We start from the raw sequence: 24363 nt of genomic DNA on the forward strand, positions 1-24363 counted from the left end.
GAGTGCACCCAAAATCGGAGCAGACAAGCTTGGAACCAGGTCAGACAGAACCTGGCCCCAAGGGCGGCTGCTCACCATTACCAAACGGAGCCAGCCACTCATGAGGTGTTGAGCACCCAAGCCGAGGAACCCCTGGGAATTCTGCATGAGGTGATGTCGGTCCGGGCCACCGATAACCGGCAACATCACCGCCAGCTGGTGACCGTAGAGGGGAAGGAGGTCCAGGGACTTCGGGATTCGGGAGCTACTTTAACCCTGATAGCTCCCCATTTGGTGCCGGATACAGCACACACTGGCGGATCCGTGGCAGTACGAGGGGCAGGGGGAGCGGTATACTGATTGCTCACTGCTAGAGTGGAGTACAGACCCCCAGTCACCCCAGCAGCTGCCAGTTACCAGCCCCCGGCGCACCGCTATACCACACGGCCTCCGGCCACGAACTACCCTCAGAGAGCCCGGTTCAATTCGCGGGGCTACTCACAACCTATTCGGTGCTTTGGATGTAAGCAACTAGGGCACAAAAGACCAGAGTGTCCCCTAAATGCAGCGAATCAAGCACAGTCCTGGAGAAGACCCGCCGGCGGAATCACACATAATCCTCAGCCTGCGGCCCGCTACGTAGAGGCGCCAGAATGCTGGGGCAGCCTACATGAAGCAGACCCCGTGCAAGCTGCCCACCGGAATAACCGGCAACGGGTTAAAGTGAATGGGAAGGAGGTCAGTGGTCTACGGGATACTGGTGCTACCATGACCTTGCTTCAAGAGAACTTGGTGTCTGAGAAACAGCACACTGGAGACACTGTGGCTGTGAGGATAGCAGGGGGCACTGTGTTCCGCCTACCTGTTGCCAGGGTACATTTGGATTGGGGAGTGGGCGCTAGACTTGTGAATGTGGGGGTCAAGAAGGACTTACCTGCTGATGTTCTCCTTGGAAATGACTTGGGCCCCCCTTGTTTCTGCCTATGCCCCCATGGGTCCCGCTGATGTTAACCCTGTGACTACCCAAGCCCAGTCACTCCGGGAAGAGGTACATTTTAACCGTGGTGGACTACGCCACTAGGTACCCCGAGGCCATTGCTCTCTCCAACATCCATGCAGAGACGGTAGTTGAAGCCTTAATAAAAATATTTTCCCGGGTAGAGTTCCCCCAGGAGATATCGGATAGGGGCACCCAGTTTACCGCAGAGGTGACCCAACAACTAAAGACTGCTCTAACTAATGCGCCTGTACTTGCTGCACCCGATCCCACTAAAAGATTTCTTGTTCACACAGACGCTTCGATGTTTGGAGTGGGGGCAGTGCTGAGCCAAGTTGGAGCAGATGGCAGAGAACACCCCGTAGCTTACTTGAGCCGAAAGTTGTTGCCCCGTGAAGTAAGCTACGCCGCCATCGAAAAAGAATGCCTTGCCGTGGTGTGGGCCCTCAAAAAGTTGCAGCCGTACCTGTATGGACAACCTTTTTCCTTACTCGCAGATCAAAACCCGTTGGTGTGGCTGAACCGTGTGGCCGGGGACAATGCCAGGCTGCTGCGCTGGAGTTTGGCGCTGCAGCCCTTCGACTTTACAATCCATTACCGCCCAGGGAAACAAAACGGTAACGCCAACGGGTTGTCCAGACAAACTGAACTTGAAAAGTGATCTGTGAGTACTTCCCCGGACATCCCCAAGCCGATCCGTTGGGATCAGACTGTGTATGCCGGCTTGGTTCTGGGGGAGCATTGTGGCAAACCTAGTCACTTCTGGACTATAATGTAAGAAAGGTTGTCTATAGACTGTATTGTGTGCTATGTAGATGTGACAGACCCTTCTGTCAGTACTGAAGGAGTTAACTGTGTTCAGCTTTAAGAAACTATTCTTGAACGACAAGGTTACTAGCCTCAGCTATTGTGCACTGTCATTAAAGTTAGTGATAAACAGTCCATTGTTTAATCACCCTCAGAAAGCAGACGCCTAGGTGATAAGAAAAGCCAAATGTGTTTTGTGTTTAAGTTGTTATCTGCCTAAGTAAAGTAATGTGATTCTATTGTGGTCTGTCCAAGGGTGTGGTCCCTCCATCTAATGTACAACATTCTTTCAACCCCCCATCTGGGGGGTCAGACCTTCATAAATACTAGGCATAGCCTTTTAATAAATGTCATTCTGTTTTAAACTTGAAAACTGGCTGGGTTGTGAGGAGTTGCTGATTCCCTATGCAGTACATTGTTCCCTGGTGCTAACCCTTGGTATCCTGTTGGTACCGTTACAGGTGGTATTCAAATTTCCTTTTGTTGGATGGGCAACCAGCAGTAACTACCCAAATGAGTTGCCCCGGCAAGCGTGTGTTCCAGAGTGACCCATTCTTTGTGTGTCAAACTTTTACACTAGTCCATAATCCGTGTTCGGAAGACCGCCCATCGATTAATATTGCAAATGAGGAACCCCCAAACCGCATTCTCCTTAGAGCGCTACATAGTTGTTTTTGCTATTCTTTGTCTTTTATTCTGCGATATGTAAGCATTGATGAGATTTTATAGGGAGAGTATATAGGAGTCTGGGATGGTTATCGTAAGTGTTTGAAATATATATAATATTTTGGGCAGAATAGACATTTTGACGGCATTAATCCTTCCTACCCATGAAAGGGTAAAAAGTAAGTTATAGTACTACTTCATTACAACTGATGAATTAAACTCCATCTAAAAATTACTAACATTCCGAATCTGATTTTAAAAATGGGAGAGTTTAACATCACTAGTATTTTCTTCTAGTTTATACTAAAGTTCTTCTTTCTTCTCTTACTTTTTCCTAGGCATACTGCATCAATCCTTGCTGTGCTGAAGCTTCTCCTCATCTTTTGTGTTATTGTTGGTTGTGACCCATTTAATGCATTGGGTGTCCCAACACCGGCCAGCTGGATTTGGGCTCAAAATAACAAGGTATGTTATGCTTTATTGCTGGTGACATGCTCCTTTATTTGTTTCAACTGATCAGCGTTTTTAGCTGCTACAGCAGCCCACGGCTAAAAATTTTTTTTGCTAAGAGGTGTCGTTTTCACCTCTTAGCCAATAGCCGTGCGGTAAATCTGGCTTGGTGCCCATGGGAGCCGGATTTACTGCACAGCTATGGGCTGCTGTAGCAGCTAAAAACGGTGATCGATTGAAACAAATAAAGGAAGGAGCTTTCTACATGAAGTATCTTATACTTTATGAATAAAAGTCCCCTTTATTTGTTTCAAAAGTCAATCCTAGCATTTGTAAAACAGTAGGATTTACTTTCACTTTATATAGAAAAAATTGTCTTTTGTATAAATTTACTAAATTCCCTACCAAATGAACTATTGAACTTCAGAATAGTATTTGTTTAATCAAATGTTACATTTGAAATTTTGAATGTGAATAATCGATCTAATTCTGAATATTCGAAAACTGGAAATAACATTAGATTACCGAATAGTAATGGATTTTCTTCTTATCAACACGCAGGACTATTTGTTCTACCGAACATTTTGCACTTTCACCACATTCGCCCATCCCTAGCTGTAACACCTGGTATGCTGCTAATTGACACCAGCTGTTGGCTGCATACAGATACAGGGGGCCTGATATTGAAAACCTCGCCACTCCGGTAAAATGATCTCGTCGGTTTGGCGAGGCCCTTAGGAAAACTTTGAAATACAAATTTTATCTTAAGAAATATTTGTATGTAATGTTCTTTATGTGAAGCAGATACTCCTATATTACAATACAAGGTCTTAAAAAAAAAAAAAGCAAAAGATTTTGTGTGATTTCTCCCGATGCTGGCGAGGTTTTGAATATCAGGCCCAAAGACCAAAGTGCTGCTAGTAAAGAGGCAAATAGTTAAAGGGATACTGAACTCAAATTTTTTCTTTCGTGATTCAGATAGAGCATGCAGTTTTAAGCAACTTTCTAATTTACTCCTATTATCATTTTTTTCTTCATTCTATTGCTATATTTATTTGAAAAAGAAGGTATCTAAGCTTTTTTTTGGTTCAGAACTCTGAAAGCAATTTTTAATTGGTGGATGAATTTATCCACCAATCAGCAAGAACAGCCCAGGTTGTTCACCATAAATGGGCCGGCATCTAAACTTACATTCTTGCTTTTCAAATAAATATACCCAGAGAATGAAGAACATTTTATAATAGGAGTAAATTAGAAAGTTACTTAAAATTGCATGCGCTATCTGAATCACAAAAGAAAAAAATTGGGTTCAGTGTCCCTTTAAAGGGACAGTAAACTCAAACATTTTTATTTAATAAGATAGATAATCCCTATATTACCCATTCCCCAGGTTTTGCACAGCCAACCGTTATATTAATATAGTTTTTTTACCTCTGAGATTACCTTGTATTTAAAGGGACAGACTAGGCCAAAATAAACTTTCATGATTCAGATACAGCATGTAATTTTAAACAATTTTCCAATTTACTTTTATCACCAATTTTGCTTTGTTCTCTTGGTATTCTTAGTTGAAAGCTTAACCTAGGCGGTTCATATGCTAATTTCTCTTGTTAAGTGTAGTCAGTCCACGGGTCATCCATTACTTATGGGATTATATCTCTCCCCAACAGGAAGTTGCAAGAGGATCACCCAAGCAGAGCTGCTATATAGCTCCTCCCCTCACATGTCATATCCAGTCATTCTCTTGCAAGTCTCAACAAAGGAGGTTGTGAGAGGAGACAGGAGTCTTTTACTTAATTCTTCAATCAAAAGTTTGTTATTTTAAAATGGCACCGGAGTGTGCTGTTTTTTCTCTCAGGCAGTATTTAGAAGAAGAAGATCTGCCTGCGTTTTCTATGATCTTAGCAGACGTAACTAAGATCCACTGGCTGTTCTCGCGCATTCTGAGGAGGGGTAACTTCAGAAAGGGGAATAGCATGCGGGGTCCTCCGCAAATGAGGTATGTGCAGTATAATATTTTCTAGGAATGGAATTGACTAAGAAAACACTGCCGTTACCCATATGATGTAAGTACAGCCTTTAATGCAGTAGTAGCGACTGGTATCAGGCTGTTAAATGTATGCGCAGTTGAGTTATTTTCTAGGGACTAGAATTTGACTGAGAAAATACTGTTAATACTGAAATAAATGTATAAGCCTTAACTGCAGTAGAAGCGACTGGTAGCAGGCTTAGTGATAACTTTACATAACACTGGAAAAGTTGTTTTTAAAATGTTTACTGGCATGTTATTCGTTTTGTGAGGTACTTTGGTGATAAATCTTTTTGGGCATGATTTTTTTCCACGTGGCTAACGTTTATTTCTGCATAGAAACCGTTGTAACAGGTCTCCCACTGTTGTAATATGAGTGGGAGGGGCCTTTTTTTAGCGCCTTGTTGCGCAGATAAAATTCTAGCACAGTCTTCCTGCCTTTTCCTCCTTGATCCAGGACGTCTCCAGAGAGCTCAGGGGTCTTCAAAATTCAATTTTGAGGGAGGTAATCAGTCACAGCAGACCTGTGACAGTGTGTTTGAATGTGAGAAAAACATTAAATCTAAAATTGATTATCCGGTTGTGGGTATTGAGGGGTTAATCATCCGTTTGCTAGTGGGTGCAATCCTCTGCTAAATTCATAAATTTATTGTTAAAATTGTTGGCTATAACTGAATTAGTTAATTGTTATTTCAACTGTGACAGTTTTTTTTTTTTTGTGTTTTTAAAAGTGCTGCTGCGTTTTTTCATATTGCTTGTAAATTCACTGACAGTTTTTTTCCAAGCTTGCTAGCCTTCATTGCTAGTCTGTTAAACATGTCTGATACAGATGAATCTACTTGTTCATTATGTTTAAAAGCCAATGTGGAGCCCAATAGAAATTTGTGTACCAATTGTATTGATGTTACTTTAAATAAAAGTCAGTCTTTACCGGTAAAGAAATTATCACCAGACATCGAGGGGGAAGTTATGCCGTCTAACTCTCCTCACGTGTCAGTACCTTCGCCTCCCGCTCAGGAGGTGCGTGAGATTGTGGCGCCAAGTACATCAAGGCCCTTACAAATCACTTTGCATGATATGGCTAATGTTATGAAAGAAGTATTATCTAATTTGCCTGAGTTAAGAGGCAAGCGCGATAGCTCTGGGTTTAGGACAGAGCGCGCCGATGACACGAGAGCCATGTCCGATACTGCGTCACAATTTGCAGAACATGAGGACGGAGAGCTTCATTCTGTGGGTGACGGATCTGATCTGGGGAGACCGGATTCAGAAACTTCAAATTTTAAATTTAAGCTTGAGAACCTCCGTGTATTGCTAGGGGAGGTGTTAGCGGCTCTGAATGATTGCGACACGGTGGCAATCCCAGAGAAATTATGTAGGCTGGATAAATACTATGCGGTACCGGTGTGTACTGACGTTTTTCCTATACCTAAAAGGCTTACAGAGATTATTAGCAAGGAGTGGGATAGACCCGGTGTGCCTTTTTCCCCTCCTCCGATATTTAGAAAAATGTTCCCAATAGACGCCACCACACGAGACTTATGGCAGACGGTCCCTAAGGTGGAGGGAGCAGTTTCTACTTTAGCCAAGCGTACCACTATCCCGGTGGAGGATAGTTGTGCTTTCTCAGATCCAATGGATAAAAAATTAGGTTACCTTAAGAAAATGTTTGTTCAACAAGGTTTTATATTACAGCCCTTTGCATGCATTGCGCCCGTCACTGCTGCGGCGGCATTCTGGTTTGAGTCTCTGGAAGAGGCTATTCGCACAGCTCCATTGGATGAGATTATGAACAAGCTTAAAGCCCTTAAGCTAGCTAATGCATTTGTTTCGGATGTCGTGGTGCATTTAACCAAACTAACAGCTAAGAACTCCGGATTCGCCATCCAGGTGCGCAGAGCGCTATGGCTTAAATCCTGGTCAGCAGATGTAACTTCTAAATCTAAATTGCTTAATATTCCTTTCAAAGGGCAAACCTTATTCGGGCCCGGCTTGAAAGAAATTATTGCTGACATTACTGGAGGTAAGGGTCACTCCCTTCCTCAGGACAGGGCCAAATCAAAGGCCAAACAGTCTAATTTTCGTGCCTTTCGTAATTTCAAGGCAGGAGCAGCATCAACTTCCTCCGCCCCAAAACAGGAAGGGACTGCTACTCGTTACAGACAGGGTTGGAAAGGCAACCAGTCTTGGAACAAGGGCAAGCAGGCCAGAAAACCTGCTGCTGCCCCTAAGACAGCATGAAGTAAGGGCCCCCTGTCCGAAAACGGATCTAGTGGGGGGCAGACTTTCTCTCTTTGCCCAAGCTTGGGCAAGAGATGTCCAGGGTCCCTGGGCGTTGGAGATCATATCTCAGGGATATCTTCTGGACTTCAAAGCTTCTCCACAAGGGAGATTTCATCTTTCAAGGTTATCAGCAAACCAAATAAAGAAAGAGGCGTTTCTACGCTGTGTACAAGACCTCTTATTAATGGGGGTGATCCACCCAGTTCCGCGGTCGGAACAAGGGCAAGGATTTTATTCAAATCTGTTTGTGGTTCCCAAGAAAGAGGGAACCTTCAAACCAATCTTGGACTTAAAGATCCTAAACAAGTTCCTAAGAGTTCCATCATTCAAAATGGAAACTATTCGAACCATCCTACCCATGATCCAAGAGGGTCAGTACATGACCACAGTGGACTTAAAGGATGCCTCCCTTCACATACCGATTCACAAGGATCATTATCGGTATCCAAGATTTGCCTTCCTAGACAGGCATTACCAGTTTGTAGCTCTTCCCTTCGGGTTAGCTACGGCCCCAAGAATCTTTACAAAGGTTCTGGGCTCACTTCTGGCGGTACTAAGACCGCGAGGTATAGCGGTGGCTCCGTACCTAGACGACATTCTGATACAAGCGTCAAGTTTTCAAACTGCCAAGTCTCATACAGAGATAGTTCTGGCATTTCTGAGGTCGCATGGGTGGAAGGTGAACGTGGAAAAGAGTTCTCTATTACCACTCACAAGGGTTCCCTTCTTAGGGACTCTTATAGATTCTGTAGAGATGAAAATTTACCTGACGGAGGCCAGGTTATCAAGACTTCTAAATGCTTGCCGTGCCCTTCATTCCATTCCACACCCGTCAGTAGCCCAGTGCATGGAAGTAATCGGCTTAATGGTAGCAGCAATGGACATAGTACCATTTGCGCGCCTGCATCTCAGACCGCTGCAATTATGCATGCTCAGTCAGTGGAATGGGGATTACTCAGATTTGTCCCCTCTAATAAATCTGGATCAAGAGACCAGGGATTCTCTTCTCTGGTGGCTTTCTCGACTCCATCTGTCCAAAGGGATGACCTTTCGCAGGCCAGATTGGACGATTGTAACAACAGATGCCAGCCTTCTAGGTTGGGGCGCAGTCTGGAACTCCCTGAAGGCTCAGGGATCGTGGAGAAACTCCTCCCAATAAATATTCTGGAATTAAGAGCGATATTCAATGCTCTTCTAGCTTGGCCTCAGTTGGCAACACTGAGGTTCATCAGATTTCAGTGGGACAATATCACGACTGTGGCTTACATCAACCATCAAGAGGGAACCAGGAGTTCCCTAGCGATGTTGGAAGTATCAAAGATAATTCGCTGGGCAGAGTCCAACTCTTGCCACCTGTCGGCGATCTATATCCCAGGCGTGGAGAACTGGGAGGCGGACTTCCTAAGTCGTCAGACTTTTCATCCGGGGGAGTGGGAACTTCATCCGGAGGTCTTTGCTCAACTAATGCATCGTTGGGGCAAACCGGAACTGGATCTCATGGCTTCTCGACAGAATGCCAAACTTCCTTGTTACGGATCCAGGTCCAGGGACCCGGGAGCGGCGCTGATAGATGCTCTAGCAGCCCCTTGGGGTTTCAACATGGCTTATGTGTTTCCACCATTTCCTCTGCTTCCTCGGCTGATTGCCAAGATCAAACAGGAGAGAGCATCGGTGATTCTGATAGCACCTGCGTGGCCACGCAGGACCTGGTATGCAGATCTAGTGGGCATGTCGTCCTGTCCACCATGGTCTCTACCTCTGAGACAGGACCTTCTAATTCAGGGTCCTTTCAACCATCCAGATCTAATTTCTCTGAGGCTGACTGCATGGAGATTGAACGCTTGATTCTATCAGTCAGTTATTGATACCTTAATACAGGCTCGGAAACCTGTTACCAGAAAAATTTACCATAAAATATGGCGTAAATACTTATATTGGTGTGAATCCAAGAGTTACTCATGGAGTAAAGTTAGGATTCCTAGGATTTTGTCCTTTCTACAAGAGGGTTTAGAAAAGGGTTTATCTGCTAGTTCATTAAAGGGACAGATTTCTGCTCTGTCTATTCTGTTACACAAACGTCTGGCAGATGTTCCAGACGTTCAGGCTTTTTGTCAGGCTTTGGCTAGGATTAAGCCTGTGTTTAAGACTGTTGCTCCGCCGTGGAGCTTAAACTTGGTTCTTAAAGTTTTTCAAGGTGTTCCGTTTGAACTCCTCCATTCCATTGATATTAAGCTGTTATCTTGGAAAGTTCTGTTTTTGATGGCTATTTCCTCGGCTCGAAGAGTCTCTGAGTTATCTGCCCTACACTGTGATTCTCCTTATCTGATTTTCCATTCAGACAAGGTAGTTCTGCGTACTAAACCTGGGTTTTTACCTAAGGTGGTTTCTAACAGGAATATCAATCAAGAGATTGTTGTTCCATCATTATGTCCTAACCCTTCTTCAAAGAAGGAACAACTTTTGCATAATCTGGACGTAGTCCGTGCCCTGAAGTTCTATTTTCAGGCAACTAAAGATTTTCGTCAAACTTCTTCCCTGTTTGTCGTTTACTCGGGACAGAGGAGAGGTCAAAAGGCTTCGGCTACCTCTCTCTCCTTTTGGCTTCGTAGCATAATACGTTTAGCCTATGAGCCTCCTGAAAGAATTACAGCTCATTCCACTAGAGCTGTGGCTTCCACCTGGGCCTTTAAAAATGAGGCCTCTGTTGAACAGATTTGCAAGGCTGCAACTTGGTCTTCACTTCACACTTTTTCAAAATTTTACAAATTTGACACTTTTGCTTCTTCGGAGGCTATTTTTGGGAGAAAGGTGCTTCAGGCAGTGGTTCCTTCCGTTTAAAGTTCCTGCCTTGTCCCTCCCATCATCCGTGTACTTTAGCTTTGGTATTGGTATCCCATAAGTAATGGATGACCCGTGGACTGACTACACTTAACAAGAGAAAACATAATTTATGCTTACCTGATAAATTTATTTCTCTTGTAGTGTAGTCAGTCCACGGCCCGCCCTGTCTTTTAAGGCAGACCTAAATTTTAATTAAACTCCAGTCACCACTGCACCCTATGGTTTCTCCTTTCTCGTCTTGTTTCGGTCGAATGACTGGATATGACATGTGAGGGGAGGAGCTATATAGCAGCTCTGCTTGGGTGATCCTCTTGCAACTTCCTGTTGGGGAGAGATATAATCCCATAAGTAATGGATGACCCGTGGACTGACTACACTACAAGAGAAATAAATTTATCAGATAAGCATAAATTATGTTTTCTTAGACCTTGAAGCCCACCTCTTTCAGATTGCATTTTAACAGTTTTTCACCACTAGAGGGTGTTAGTTCATGTATTTCATATAGATAACACTGTGCTTGTGCACGAGAAGTTATCTGGGAGCAGACACTGATTGGCTAGACTGCAAGTCTGTCAAAAGAACTGAAAAAAGGGGCAGTTTGCAGAGGCTTAGATACAAGATAATCACAGAGGTTAAAAGTATATTATTATAAATGTGTTAGTTATGCAAAACTGGGAAATGGGTAATAAAGGGATTATCTATCTTTTAAAACAATAAAAATTCTGGTGTAGACTGTCCCTTTAAGCCTCTGCAGACTGCCCCCTGATCACATGACTTTTTATTATCTATTGACTTGAACTTTAGCCAATTAGTGCAGTGTTATCCACAACCCATGGGAGAGAGCACAATGTTATCTATGTGGCCCACATGGATTGGCAGTCTCTTGTTGTGAAAATAAAATAAAAAAGCATGTGATAAGAGGCTGTCTGTAGTAGCTTAGAAACAGTCAGAAATTTACAGGTTGGTTGTGCAACAGTAACCGTTTTGGTGTTAACTGTTCCTTTAAAATAAAGCTTAGGAGAGGGCGGGGCTAGCTTTCATGGCTCTGGATATCTATCAAAGCCGGGGTTCTGTATCCTGCACATTTAAAAGCATTATTATCCAGGGAAGACAGTTTGCACACTGCTACCTAAATAGTTAATTTCGGCAGTGGGCTGACCTGTGTACATCAATCTTAGTTTATTATATATCAATTTTAAACAGATTTTAACACTTGAAATGTCAAGTTGAATGCTCCTTTAAAGAGCTGCGGCATTGTATAAGCTTTGTTTATAGAAAGAAAGGCTCATACACTGCTGCTGATCCCATAACAGACAAACTAAACTCACAGCACTCGGATCTGTTCAGATTATGAGCTGTAGAAGGATAGATGCTTGTTGCCTAGCAGACAGCTGAGCCGTGCACTTGATTCAGAGAACAAATGAGCTGTTGATTTGTGTATTCTCTTGGGCTGCTCACAGCCTCTGTATACTGCTGCCACGAGCAGTGGCACACAGCAGTCGTACGACTGCCACTGCTATAGGGCATTTAAAGCTGAAATTCTGAGGACACTAGAAAGCTTCAGCATTTGAAAATTAAATAACTTTTTATTGCAATTAAAAATAAAAATAAATGCCAATTGTGAAAATAAGCATTATAATATGTTTGAAACAGTTTCTCATTCTAAAATTACTTTAATGTCCCTTTTAATTTCCTCCACACCAAACTTGACAAACCATGTCTTCATGGACCTTGCTTGGTGCACAGGGGCCCAGTCATGTCTAAAATGCCTTTGTATCCTGTAGCATTAAGATTACCCTTCACAGGAACTAAGAGGCCTAGTCCAAACCTTGCCCCAGACCAATATGCCTACCAAATTTACTGTAGGCACTATGCATTTCAGTAAGCAGTGTTCTCCTGGCATCCGCTGCACTTATTTTTAATTTTTATATAGTGAAGAATGATTAATCACTCCAGAGACCAGTGGCCACATGCTTTACACCAATCTAGACGATGCTTGGCTTTGCACGTGTTGATGTAAGGTTTGTGTACAGCTGCTTGGCTAATTAAAACTATTTCATGAAGCTCCTGATGCACAGTTCTTGTGCTGCGGTTTCTTCCGGAGGTACTTTGGAAGTCTGTAGGTGATTTTTATGTGCTACACACTTCAGCACTTGGCAGCCCCGCTCTGGGAGTTTGCGCGGTCTACCAGTTTGAGGCTGGGCTGTTACTAATAGACACTTCCACTTCATAATAGGAGCACTTATAGTTGACCAGGGCAGATCTAGTAGGGATGTCCACATGCTTTTGGCCATATAGTTCATATGCTTTATAAAATAGAATGCATGTACTTGTTTTCAATATTCTCCCTGAAACACTAAACCATTTTGTGTTCTTTGCATTGTGTTGCCATTTTGGGTGATTTTTGTACAGTAAAGGTATCTTCTGAAAGAGCACTGAAGTTGTTTAAATACAACTCCATGGTCTAATAACAGCTTCAGCTCAGATACATCTGACATGGTTGTGTAAGGTTTAACAGTGATCATTTTTTTTTTTATTTGCAGGTTTTTTCCTGTCTAATGATTTTCTTTGTATCCAATATGTTGGAGAATTTCTGTTTATCAACTGGAGCTTTTGAGATTCTGTACAATGGTGAGAAACTGTAAACCTTTTTAAACACGCATTCTGATATATAGCAATACAAAAAACCCGTCCCTTTGCTCTAATAACCACATTTTCTGCCCAGCATACTTCTTTCCTCTCCCAAACCTCATGACTTCACCCATACTATGTATACACAGTGAAATCATCCGCAACACCTGCACACCAACACTAACTATGGGGTGGATCACAATCTGGCTCTTGTTTTCTGTACATACAATTTTATTAACTTTGGCCAGTATTGTTGTGTTTTTTTTTTATATATAATCTCAACCCTAAATGCTTCTGCCATTAATACACCTGAAGCGTATAATCTCTACTTCCTGAAAATGACACATTCCTTAAAGGGACACTGAACCCATCTTTTTTTCTTTCATGATTCAGATAGAACATGCCATTTTAAGCAACTTTCTAATTTACTCCTATTATCAATTTTTCTTCGTTCTCTTGCTATCTTTATTTGAAAAAGAAGGCATCTAAGCTTTTTTTTTTTTTTGTTCAGACTCTGGACAGCACTTTTTTATTGGTGGATGAATTTATCCACCAATCAGCAAGGACAATCCAAGTTGTTCACCAAAAATGGGCCGGCATCTAAACTTACACTCTTCCATTTCAAATAAAGATACCAAGAGAATAAAGAAAATTTGATAATAGGAGTAAATTTCATGCTCTATCTGAATCACGAAAGAAAAAATTTGGGTTCAGTTTCCCTTTAATCTCTCAAATTCATAATCAAAAGCTAAATGTACAGGGTTAACCACACTCTAAATGGGTGTAGCAATGACGTGAAGGGTCTGTGTGTGTGTTAAACCTTTTTTTAGTAGTGTGTAGTGATGCTTATAGGCTCCAAAGCCATAGAGATTCTCTTTATAATGGGCACGAGGGTTTGTTATTGATTTAGCTCATCTTTATTGGTGTTAACATGTTACATTCCAAAAAAGGGCTGCTGGGAAACGATGAATTTGACTGACTGTTATTGCTTCAACATCGGAAACAGCCCATTGGCAGCTGTTAAAATGCCAATAGTTATCAAATGATAGATTGTGATTAAGCCCTTTATTTGTTGTATGTGTGTGCAGCTTATCACTAGGAACAGATTGCTGATTGGCTGGTGAGCACAATTTACAACAACACTTTAAAAACAAACAAAAACATGAACATCTGTAAATTAAAAAACCAAAACAAATATATGTATTGTATTTTAATAAGACCTATTGGAAGTAACAAAGGAAAAAAAAACCTTTAATGTTACTTGACCTTCTAATCCAGGTGTACGGCATAAGGAGTTCCCTCACACAGATATCACACAGCACATGTAAGCTAGGCTGCACAATCGGGGAGAGACCCACAGCATGTGATTTTACATCATACATAACCATTGAGTATTATGAGATTCCTTAAACAGTTTCAGAGAATGGGGAGAGCTAACATACAGGCTGAGCTTGGCAATGTCCTTATCTACAACAAATGTGGAGATTTCTCATAAAACAAGCTTCTCAAAGCATTTCCATCACATGCATACCGGCATAACATAACATTATTTTCTCACCACCTGATTTTTTTTTTTTTTTTATAGTCTAGCTTCATTTAGGCACAGTGGTTCCATTATCTTGTTACCTACATCCTGTACCTTAAAGGGACAGTAAACCTTAAAAATAATGTGATATATTTCTGCACATAGTGCAGAATTATATAACATTATTTAAGTGCTATAGTTCTAAAACCCTTTTTTAGAGGAGCGAGCTGCACTTAGTGCTATGGCGCGGTCGGGCCGGGCTGTGACTATACAGCTGGCCCGATGCGCTGACTAAATATTACAGACCCGCTCAGCAGAGAGCAGAGAGCGGGTCTGTAAAAGCGCCATAATTTTTACATATTAAAAGAGAAAAAAGGGTTTTAGAACTATAGCACTTAAATAATGTTATATAATTCTGCACTATGTGCAGAATTATGTAACATTATTTTTAAGGTTTACTGTCCCTTTAAAGGCACAGTCTAGTCAAAATTAAACTTTCATGATTCAGAGAGGGCATGCAATTTTAAACAACTTTCCAATGTACTTTTTTTTTTTTTTTTCCCTATCAAGGGGTCGATCCGATAAAAATCGTCGCCCGCAAAAGTCGGCGACGCCAATATTTGCGCGGGTTTGGTATCCTATATAACCTAGAAGTTACGCACGTATATTTCTGCCGTCGCCCGTAGTTTTTTGGGCCATAGGCAGGTATACCAAACCCACTCAGTTTGGTATCCTATATACAGCGTAAGGACTTACGTGGCGAAAATGGAGAAATCTTACTCCATTTTCACCTCGCCACAAAAAGCAGCCGTAAGAAGCCTTACGCTGACTATTGGAGCCCCGTAACTCCCTAAACTGGCTGCTAAATAAACCTAACACCTAACGCATGCGCAATGTCTATCTCCCTGTCAACCGCGATCCCCCGCCGCAATCCCTAATAAAGTATTTAACCCCTAAACTGCCGCCATCTACATAAACAAACCGCCACCATCTAACTGATCTATCCCCTAATATGAACCCCTAAAACCGCCACCATCTAACTGATCTATCCCCTAATGTGAACCCCTTACACCGCCGCCATCTATATTAAAATTATTAACCCCTAATTTAATCTACCTACCCCGCCGCCAGCTATATTATCTATATTAACCCTAAGTATATTATAGTTAATATAGTTATTACATTATATATATTAACTATATTAACCCTAATTATATTAGGGTTAATATAGTTACTATAGTATTTATATAAACTATATTAACTCTATCTAACCCTAACACCCCTAACTAAATTCTTATTAAATAAATCTAATTCATATTATAAACTAAAATATTTCTATTTAAATCTAAATACTTACCTATAAAATAAACTCTAAGATAACTACAATGTAATTAATAATTACATTGTAGCTATGTTAGGGTTTATATTTATTTTACAGGTAAATAGTTAATTATTTTAACTAGGTATAATAGCTATTAAATAGTTATTACCTATTTAATAGCTACCTAGTTAAAATAATTACACAATTACCTGTAAAATAAATCCTAACCTAAGTTACAAATACACCTACACTATCAATAAATTAAACTACAAATATCTATCTAAAAATACAATTAAATAAACTAAACTAAATTACAACAAAAAAACAAACACTAAATTACAAAAATTAAAAAAAAAGATTACAAGATTTTTAAGCTAATTACACCTATTCTAAGCCCCCTAATAAAATAATAAAGCCACCCAAAATAAAAAAATTCCCTACCCTATTCTAAATTAAAAAGTTCAAAGCTCTTTTACCTTACCAGCCCTTAAAAGGGCCTTTTGTGGGGGCATGCCCCAAAGAAAACTGCTCTTTTGCCTGAAAAAAAACCACAATACCACCCCCCAACATTACAACCCACCACCCACATACCCCTAATCTAACCCAAACCCCCCTTAAATAGACCTAACACTACCCCCCTGAAGATCTCCCTACCTTGTATTCAGCCAGCCGGGCCGAACTCCTCATCCGATCCAGGCGATGTGTTCCAGCAAGCGGCAGTGAAGTCTTCTTCCATCCGCGGGATATCTTCAAGCAAGCGGCAGAGAGTCTTCTTCCATCGGCGATGTCTTCAAGCAAATCGGCATCTTCAATCTTCTTTCTTCGCTCCTCTGCCGCGGAGCATCCATCCGGCACAACGACTTCCCGATGAATGAGGTTCCTTTAAATGACGTCATCCAAGATGGTGTCCGTCGAATTCCGATTGGCTGATGGGATTCTATCAGCCAATCGGAATTAAGGTAGAAAAATCTGATTGGCTGATTGAATATCAAAATATATATATATATATATATATATATATATATATATATATATATATATATATATATATATATATATATATATATATATATATATATATATTAATAACGATATTAACTATATTAACCCTAATATAATTAGGGTTAATATAATAATTATATTAACTATATTAACCCTAATATAATTATGGTTAATATAGTTAATATAGCTGGCAGCGGTGTAGGGGGATTAGATTAGGGGTTAATAATTTTAAAATAGATAGCTGCGGGGTAGGGGCTCACTTTAGGGGGTTATAGATTTAATATAGCTGGCGGCGGTTTAGGGGTTAATAACTTTATTAGGTTGCGGCGGGGTTTGGGAGCGGCGGTTTAGGGGTTAATACATATTTTATTGTTAGGATAGTGAGGGGGGATAGCGGATAGAGGGTTAGACGTGTCGGGCTATGTTAGGGAGGCGTGTTAGACGTGTCGGGCTATGTTAGGGAGGCGTGTTAGACAGTGCGGGTGATTTAGACTTTAGTCAGGTTTTGTAGGTGCCGGCAGTTTCTAACTTTAGCATCTGACGGCGCCGTATATGGGATAGCTCGAGTTGCGAGATGAAACTGCGGGCGACGCGGGTTCCCTCGCTTGCGCCGCAAACTACGATCTATATCGGATCGCGCCCCTAAGGCTTTATTAGAAGAAAAGGTATAACAAACAATTCAAATGACGTATTCAGTCGTATGTGTATAGGGTACATTCTGTAAATGCCTTATTGAATAAGATAAAAACAGAATTTATGTTTACCTGATAAATTACTTTCTCCAACGGTGTGTCCGGTCCACGGCGTCATCCTTACTTGTGGGATATTCTCTTCCCCAACAGGAAATGGCAAAGAGCCCAGCAAAGCTGGTCACATGATCCCTCCTAGGCTCCGCCTACCCCAGTCATTCGACCGACGTTGAGGAGGAATATTTGCATAGGAGAAACCATATGGTACCGTGGTGACTGTAGTTAAAGAAAATAAATCATCAGACCTGATTAAAAAAACCAGGGCGGGCCGTGGACCGGACACACCGTTGGAGAAAGTAATTTATCAGGTAAACATAAATTCTGTTTTCTCCAACATAGGTGTGTCCGGTCCACGGCGTCATCCTTACTTGTGGGAACCAATACCAAAGCTTTAGGACACGGATGAAGGGAGGGAGCAAATCAGGTCACCTAAATGGAAGGCACCACGGCTTGCAAAACCTTTCTCCCAAAAATAGCCTCAGAAGAAGCAAAAGTATCAAACTTGTAAAATTTGGTAAAAGTGTGCAGTGAAGACCAAGTCGCTGCCCTACATATCTGATCAACAGAAGCCTCGTTCTTGAAGGCCCATGTGGAAGCCACAGCCCTAGTGGAATGAGCTGTGATTCTTTCGGGAGGCTGCCGTCCGGCAGTCTCGTAAGCCAATCTGATGATGCTTTTAATCCAAAAAGAGAGAGAGGTAGAAGTTGCTTTTTGACCTCTCCTTTTACCGGAATAAACAACAAACAAGGAAGATGTTTGTCTAAAATCCTTTGTAGCATCTAAATAGAATTTTAGAGCGCGAACAACATCCAAATTGTGCAACAAACGTTCCTTCTTTGAAACTGGTTTCGGACACAGAGAAGGTACGATAATCTCCTGGTTAATGTTTTTGTTAGAAACAACTTTTGGAAGAAAACCAGGTTTAGTACGTAAAACCACCTTATCTGCATGAAACACCAGATAAGGAGGAGAACACTGCAGAGCAGATAATTCTGAAACTCTTCTAGCAGAAGAAATTGCAACTAAAAACAAAACTTTCCAAGATAATAACTTAATATCAACGGAATGCAAGAGTTCAAACGGAACCCCCTGAAGAACTGAAAGAACTAAATTGAGACTCCAAGGAGGAGTCAAAGGTTTGTAAACAGGCTTAATTCTAACCAGAGCCTGAACAAAGGCTTGAACATCTGGCACAGCGGCCAGCTTTTTGTGAAGTAACACAGACAAGGCAGAAATCTGTCCCTTCAGGGAACTTGCAGATAATCCTTTTTCCAATCCTTCTTGAAGGAAGGATAGAATCCTAGGAATCCTAACCTTGTCCCAAGGGAATCCTTTAGATTCACACCAACAGATATATTTTTTCCAAATTTTGTGGTAAATCTTTCTAGTTACAGGCTTTCTGGCCTGAACAAGAGTATCGATAACAGAATCTGAGAATCCTCGCTTCGATAAGATCAAGCGTTCAATCTCCAAGCAGTCAGCTGGAGTGAAACCAGATTCGGATGTTCGAACGGACCCTGAACAAGAAGGTCTCGTCTCAAAGGTAGCTTCCAAGGAGGAGCCGATGACATATTCACCAGATCTGCGTACCAAGTCCTGCGTGGCCACGCAGGAGCTATCAAGATCACCGACGCCCTCTCCTGATTGATCCTGGCTACCAGCCTGGGGATGAGAGGAAACGGCGGGAACACATAAGCTAGTTTGAAGGTCCAAGGTGCTACTAGTGCATCCACTAGAGCCGCCTTGGGATCCCTGGATCTGGACCCGTAGCAAGGAACTTTGAAGTTCTGACGAGAGGCCATCAGATCCATGTCTGGAATGCCCCACAGCTGAGTGACTTGGGCAAAGATTTCCGGATGGAGTTCCCACTCCCCCGGATGCAATGTCTGACGACTCAGAAAATCCGCTTCCCAATTTTCCACTCCTGGGATGTGGATAGCAGACAGGTGGCAGGAGTGAGACTCCGCCCATAGAATGATTTTGGTCACTTCTTCCATCGCCAGGGAACTCCTTGTTCCCCCCTGATGGTTGATGTACGCAACAGTTGTCATGTTGTCTGATTGAAACCGTATGAACTTGGCCCTCGCTAGCTGAGGCCAAGCCTTGAGAGCATTGAATATCGCTCTCAGTTCCAGAATATTTATCGGTAGAAGAGATTCTTCCCGAGACCAAAGACCCTGAGCTTTCAGGGATCCCCAGACCGCGCCCCAGCCCATCAGACTGGCGTCGGTCGTGACAATGACCCACTCTGGTCTGCGGAATGTCATCCCTCGTGACAGGTTGTCCAGGGACAGCCACCAACGGAGTGAGTCTCTGGTCCTCTGATTTACTTGTATCTTCGGAGACAAGTCTGTATAGTCCCCATTCCACTGACTGAGCATGCACAGTTGTAATGGTCTTAGATGAATGCGTGCAAAAGGAACTATGTCCATTGCCGCTACCATCAACCCGATCACTTCCATGCACTGAGCTATGGAAGGAAGAGGAACGGAATGGAGTATCCGACAAGAGTCTAGAAGTTTTGTTTTTCTGGCCTCTGTCAGAAAAATCCTCATTTCTAAGGAGTCTATTATTGTTCCCAAGAAGGGAACCCTTGTTGACGGAGATAGAGAACTCTTTTCCACGTTCACTTTCCATCCGTGAGATCTGAGAAAGGCCAGGACAATGTCCGTGTGAGCCTTTGCTTGAGGAAGGGACGACGCTTGAATCAGAATGTCGTCCAAGTAAGGTACTACAGCAATGCCCCTTGGTCTTAGCACAGCTAGAAGGGACCCTAGTACCTTTGTGAAAATCCTTGGAGCAGTGGCTAATCCGAAAGGAAGCGCCACAAACTGGTAATGTTTGTCCAGGAATGCGAACCTCAGGAACCGATGATGTTCCTTGTGGATAGGAATATGTAGATACGCATCCTTTAAATCCACCGTGGTCATGAATTGACCTTCCTGGATGGAAGGAAGAATAGTTCGAATGGTTTCCATTTTGAACGATGGAACCTTGAGAAACTTGTTTAAGATCTTGAGATCTAAGATTGGTCTGAACGTTCCCTCTTTTTTGGGAACTATAAACAGATTGGAGTAGAACCCCATCCCTTGTTCTCTTAATGGAACGGGATGAATCACTCCCATTTTTAACAGGTCTTCTACACAATGTAAGAATGCCTGTCTTTTTATGTGGTCTGAAGACAACTGAGACCTGTGGAACCTCCCCCTTGGGGGAAGTCCCTTGAATTCCAGAAGATAACCTTGGGAGACTATTTCTAGCGCCCAAGGATCCAGAACATCTCTTGCCCAAGCCTGAGCGAAGAGAGAGAGTCTGCCCCCCACCAGATCCGGTCCCGGATCGGGGGCCAACATTTCATGCTGTCTTGGTAGCAGTGGCAGGTTTCTTGGCCTGCTTTCCCTTGTTCCAGCCTTGCATTGGTCTCCAAGCTGGCTTGGCTTGAGAAGTATTACCCTCTTGCTTAGAGGACGTAGCACTTTGGGCTGGTCCGTTTCTACGAAAGGGACGAAAATTAGGTTTATTTTTTGCCTTGAAAGGCCGATCCTGAGGAAGGGCGTGGCCCTTACCCCCAGTGATATCCGAGATAATCTCTTTCAAGTCAGGGCCAAACAGCGTTTTCCCCTTGAAAGGAATGTTAAGTAGCTTGTTCTTGGAAGACACATCAGCCGACCAAGATTTCAACCAAAGCGCTCTGCGCGCCACAATAGCAAACCCAGAATTCTTAGCCGCTAACCTAGCCAATTGCAAAGTGGCGTCTAGGGTGAAAGAATTAGCCAATTTGAGAGCATTGATTCTGTCCATAATCTCCTCATAAGGAGGAGAATCACTGTCGACCGCCTTTATCAGCTCATCGAACCAGAAACATGCGGCTGTAGCGACAGGGACAATGCATGAAATTGGTTGTAGAAGGTAACCCTGCTGAACAAACATCTTTTTAAGCAAACCTTCTAATTTTTTATCCATAGGATCTTTGAAAGCACAACTATCCTCTATGGGTATAGTGGTGCGTTTGTTTAAAGTGGAAACCGCTCCCTCGACCTTGGGGACTGTCTGCCATAAGTCCTTTCTGGGGTCGACCATAGGAAACAATTTTTTAAATATGGGGGGAGGGACGAAAGGAATACCGGGCCTTTCCCATTCTTTATTAACAATGTCCGCCACCCGCTTGGGTATAGGAAAAGCTTCTGGGAGCCCCGGCACCTCTAGGAACTTGTCCATTTTACATAGTTTCTCTGGGATGACCAACTTGTCACAATCATCCAGAGTGGATAATACCTCCTTAAGCAGAATGCGGAGATGTTCCAACTTAAATTTAAATGCAATCACATCAGGTTCAGCTTGTTGAGAAATGTTCCCTGAATCAGTAATTTCTCCCTCAGACAAAACCTCCCTGGCCCCATCAGACTGAGTTAGGGGCCCTTCAGAAATATTAATATCAACGTCGTCATGCTCTTCAGTATCTAAAACAGAGCAGTCGCGCTTACGCTGATAAGTGTTCATTTTGGCTAAAATGTTTTTGACAGAATTATCCATTACAGCCGTTAATTGTTGCATAGTAAGGAGTATTGGCGCGCTAGATGTACTAGGGGCCTCCTGAGTGGGCAAGACTCGTGTAGACGAAGGAGGGAATGATGCAGTACCATGCTTACTCCCCTCACTTGAGGAATCATCTTGGGCATCATTGTCATTGTCACATAAATCACATTTATTTAAATGAATAGGAATTCTGGCTTCCCCACATTCAGAACACAGTCTATCTGGTAGTTCAGACATGTTAAACAGGCATAAACTTGATAACAAGTACAAAAAACGTTTTAAAATAAAACCGTTACTGTCACTTTAAATTTTAAACTGAACACACTTTATTACTGCAAATGCGAAAAAACATGAAGGAATTGTTCAAAATTCACCAAATTTTCACCACAGTGTCTTAAAGCCTTAAAAGTATTGCACACCAAATTTGGAAGCTTTAACCCTTAAAATAACGGAACCGGAGCCGTTTTGAACTTTAACCCCTTTACAGTCCCTGGTATCTGCTTTGCTGAGACCCAACCAAGCCCCAAGGGGAATACGATACCAAATGACGCCTTCAGAAAGTCTTTTCTAAGTATCAGAGCTCCTCTCACATGCGACTGCATGCCATGCCTCTCAAAAACAAGTGCGCAACACCGGCGCGAAAATGAGGCTCTGCCTATGCTTTGGGAAAGCCCCTAAAGAATAAGGTGTCTAAAACAGTGCCTGCCGATATTATTATATCAAAATACCCAGATAAAATGATTCCTCAAGGCTAAATATGTGTTAATAATCAATCGATTTAGCCCAAAAAAAGTCTACAGTCTTAATAAGCCCTTTTTGAAGCCCTTATTTACAATCGTAATAAACATGGCTTACCGGATCCCAGAGGGAAAATGACAGCTTCCAGCATTACATCGTCTTGTTAGAATGTGTCATACCTCAAGCAGCAAGAGACTGCTCACTGTTCCCCCAACTGAAGTTAATTGCTCTCAACAGTCCTGTGTGGAACAGCCATGGATTTTAGTGACGGTTGCTAAAATCATTTTCCTCATACAAACAGAAATCTTCATCTCTTTTCTGTTTCTGAGTAAATAGTACATACCAGCACTATTTCAAAATAACAAACTCTTGATTGAATAATAAAAACTACAGTTAAACACTAAAAAACTCTAAGCCATCTCCGTGGAGATGTTGCCTGTACAACGGCAAAGAGAATGACTGGGGTAGGCGGAGCCTAGGAGGGATCATGTGACCAGCTTTGCTGGGCTCTTTGCCATTTCCTGTTGGGGAAGAGAATATCCCACAAGTAAGGATGACGCCGTGGACCGGACACACCTATGTTGGAGAAAGGTATGTAAAGTCTGTACTCCGAGCCTTCCCAGGAGTGTTCCAATGCACTTTTTTTAATCAAATGTGCTTTGTTCTCTTTGTATTTTTTGAAAGCTTAACATAGATAGGCCATTATGCTAATTTCTAAGCCCTTTAACCCACCTCTTATCTCAGTGCATTTTGACAGTTTTTCACAGCTAGACAGCGCTAGTTCATGTGTTCCATATAGAGAACATTGTGCTCACTCCCAGGAGTCAGCACTGATTGGCTTAAATGCAAGTCTGTCAAAAGCACTGAGATAAGGGGGCAGTCTGCAGAGGCTTAGATACAAGGTAATTACAGAGGTAAAAAGTATATTAATATAACTGTGTTTGTTATGCAAAACTAGGGAATGGGTAATAAAGGGATTATTTGTCTTTTTACAGAAACATTTTCAAGTAGACTGTCCCTTTTAATTTTCTCCTCGTCTCTTCTACCCCCTCTGTCTTCACACTCTTTTTAAATCTTTCTTCTGACTCTTGCACCACTCATTTAACCGTCCTGCCTCTAACCATTTTTATTTTTTCTTTCTTTGCACTTTTGTTTACCAGACACTCGCATATGGTCTAAGTTGAAGACTGGATATGTCCCAGGTATACAGGAGTTGCTGCAGATTCTGAGTTCTCATGTGAAGTCAAATTTAGCTGGGGAGAAGGATTCACACTCATCTTGGAGAGACTAAAAAGCGAGCAGTGTGGAATTGTTGCTGTGACCCTCCTCCTCCTTTCTCAGCCTCCACTCTGGATTTATGAAGGGTTGCATTGAAAACTCCTGGAGTAAATGCTACTCTGAGATTTTCTAGAGGGGGGGAAAGAGAAAGCAAGAGGGGCGAGTCTGTTTAAAATGATGGACATTTTAAAATGTAATAAATTGACAACTTCTGAACAATAAGACCGGGCGTAAGGTGTACATTAAGTGTACTTGTAATAATGTGTTCTTATTCTTCAAATTGTATGACCATTACCAAGTAGTCCGAATGTTGTAAAATGACAGTGCTGACCTTTAGGAGGGGAAGTTTGCATTCTTCCCATCTTGCATCGGAAATCCTTCATTACTTTTCGGACTTGCAGAAGCAAAACATTTTTAGTATATAGTATCATAAAAAATAGAAAAGCTATCTGTCACTGTCTGACATGAAACATGGATTTAACGGTATATCACACATTTTGAAGAACTCTCAATGTATGGGTTCTGAATATT

At 42.2% G+C, this 24363-nt stretch overlaps 1 protein-coding gene across 1 annotated transcript in view; it reads left to right on the plus strand.

Moving 5' to 3' along the window:
• The window catches only part of LOC128645721 (thioredoxin reductase-like selenoprotein T), a 51485-nt gene extending 27431 nt beyond the window's left edge, over nt 1–24054 (plus strand). The window contains exons 3-5 of the mRNA XM_053698931.1: nt 2788–2914; nt 12596–12683; nt 23715–24054. Of these exons, the coding sequence (XP_053554906.1) occupies nt 2788–2914; nt 12596–12683; nt 23715–23845 (346 nt within the window). The 3' untranslated portion in view covers nt 23846–24054. The remainder of the gene's footprint in view (nt 1–2787; nt 2915–12595; nt 12684–23714) is intronic.
• The last annotated feature ends 309 nt before the right edge of the window (nt 24055–24363 follow it).

This window comes from Bombina bombina, chromosome 1 (genome assembly GCF_027579735.1).
Source record: "Bombina bombina isolate aBomBom1 chromosome 1, aBomBom1.pri, whole genome shotgun sequence".
Classification (NCBI taxonomy): domain Eukaryota; kingdom Metazoa; phylum Chordata; class Amphibia; order Anura; family Bombinatoridae; genus Bombina; species Bombina bombina.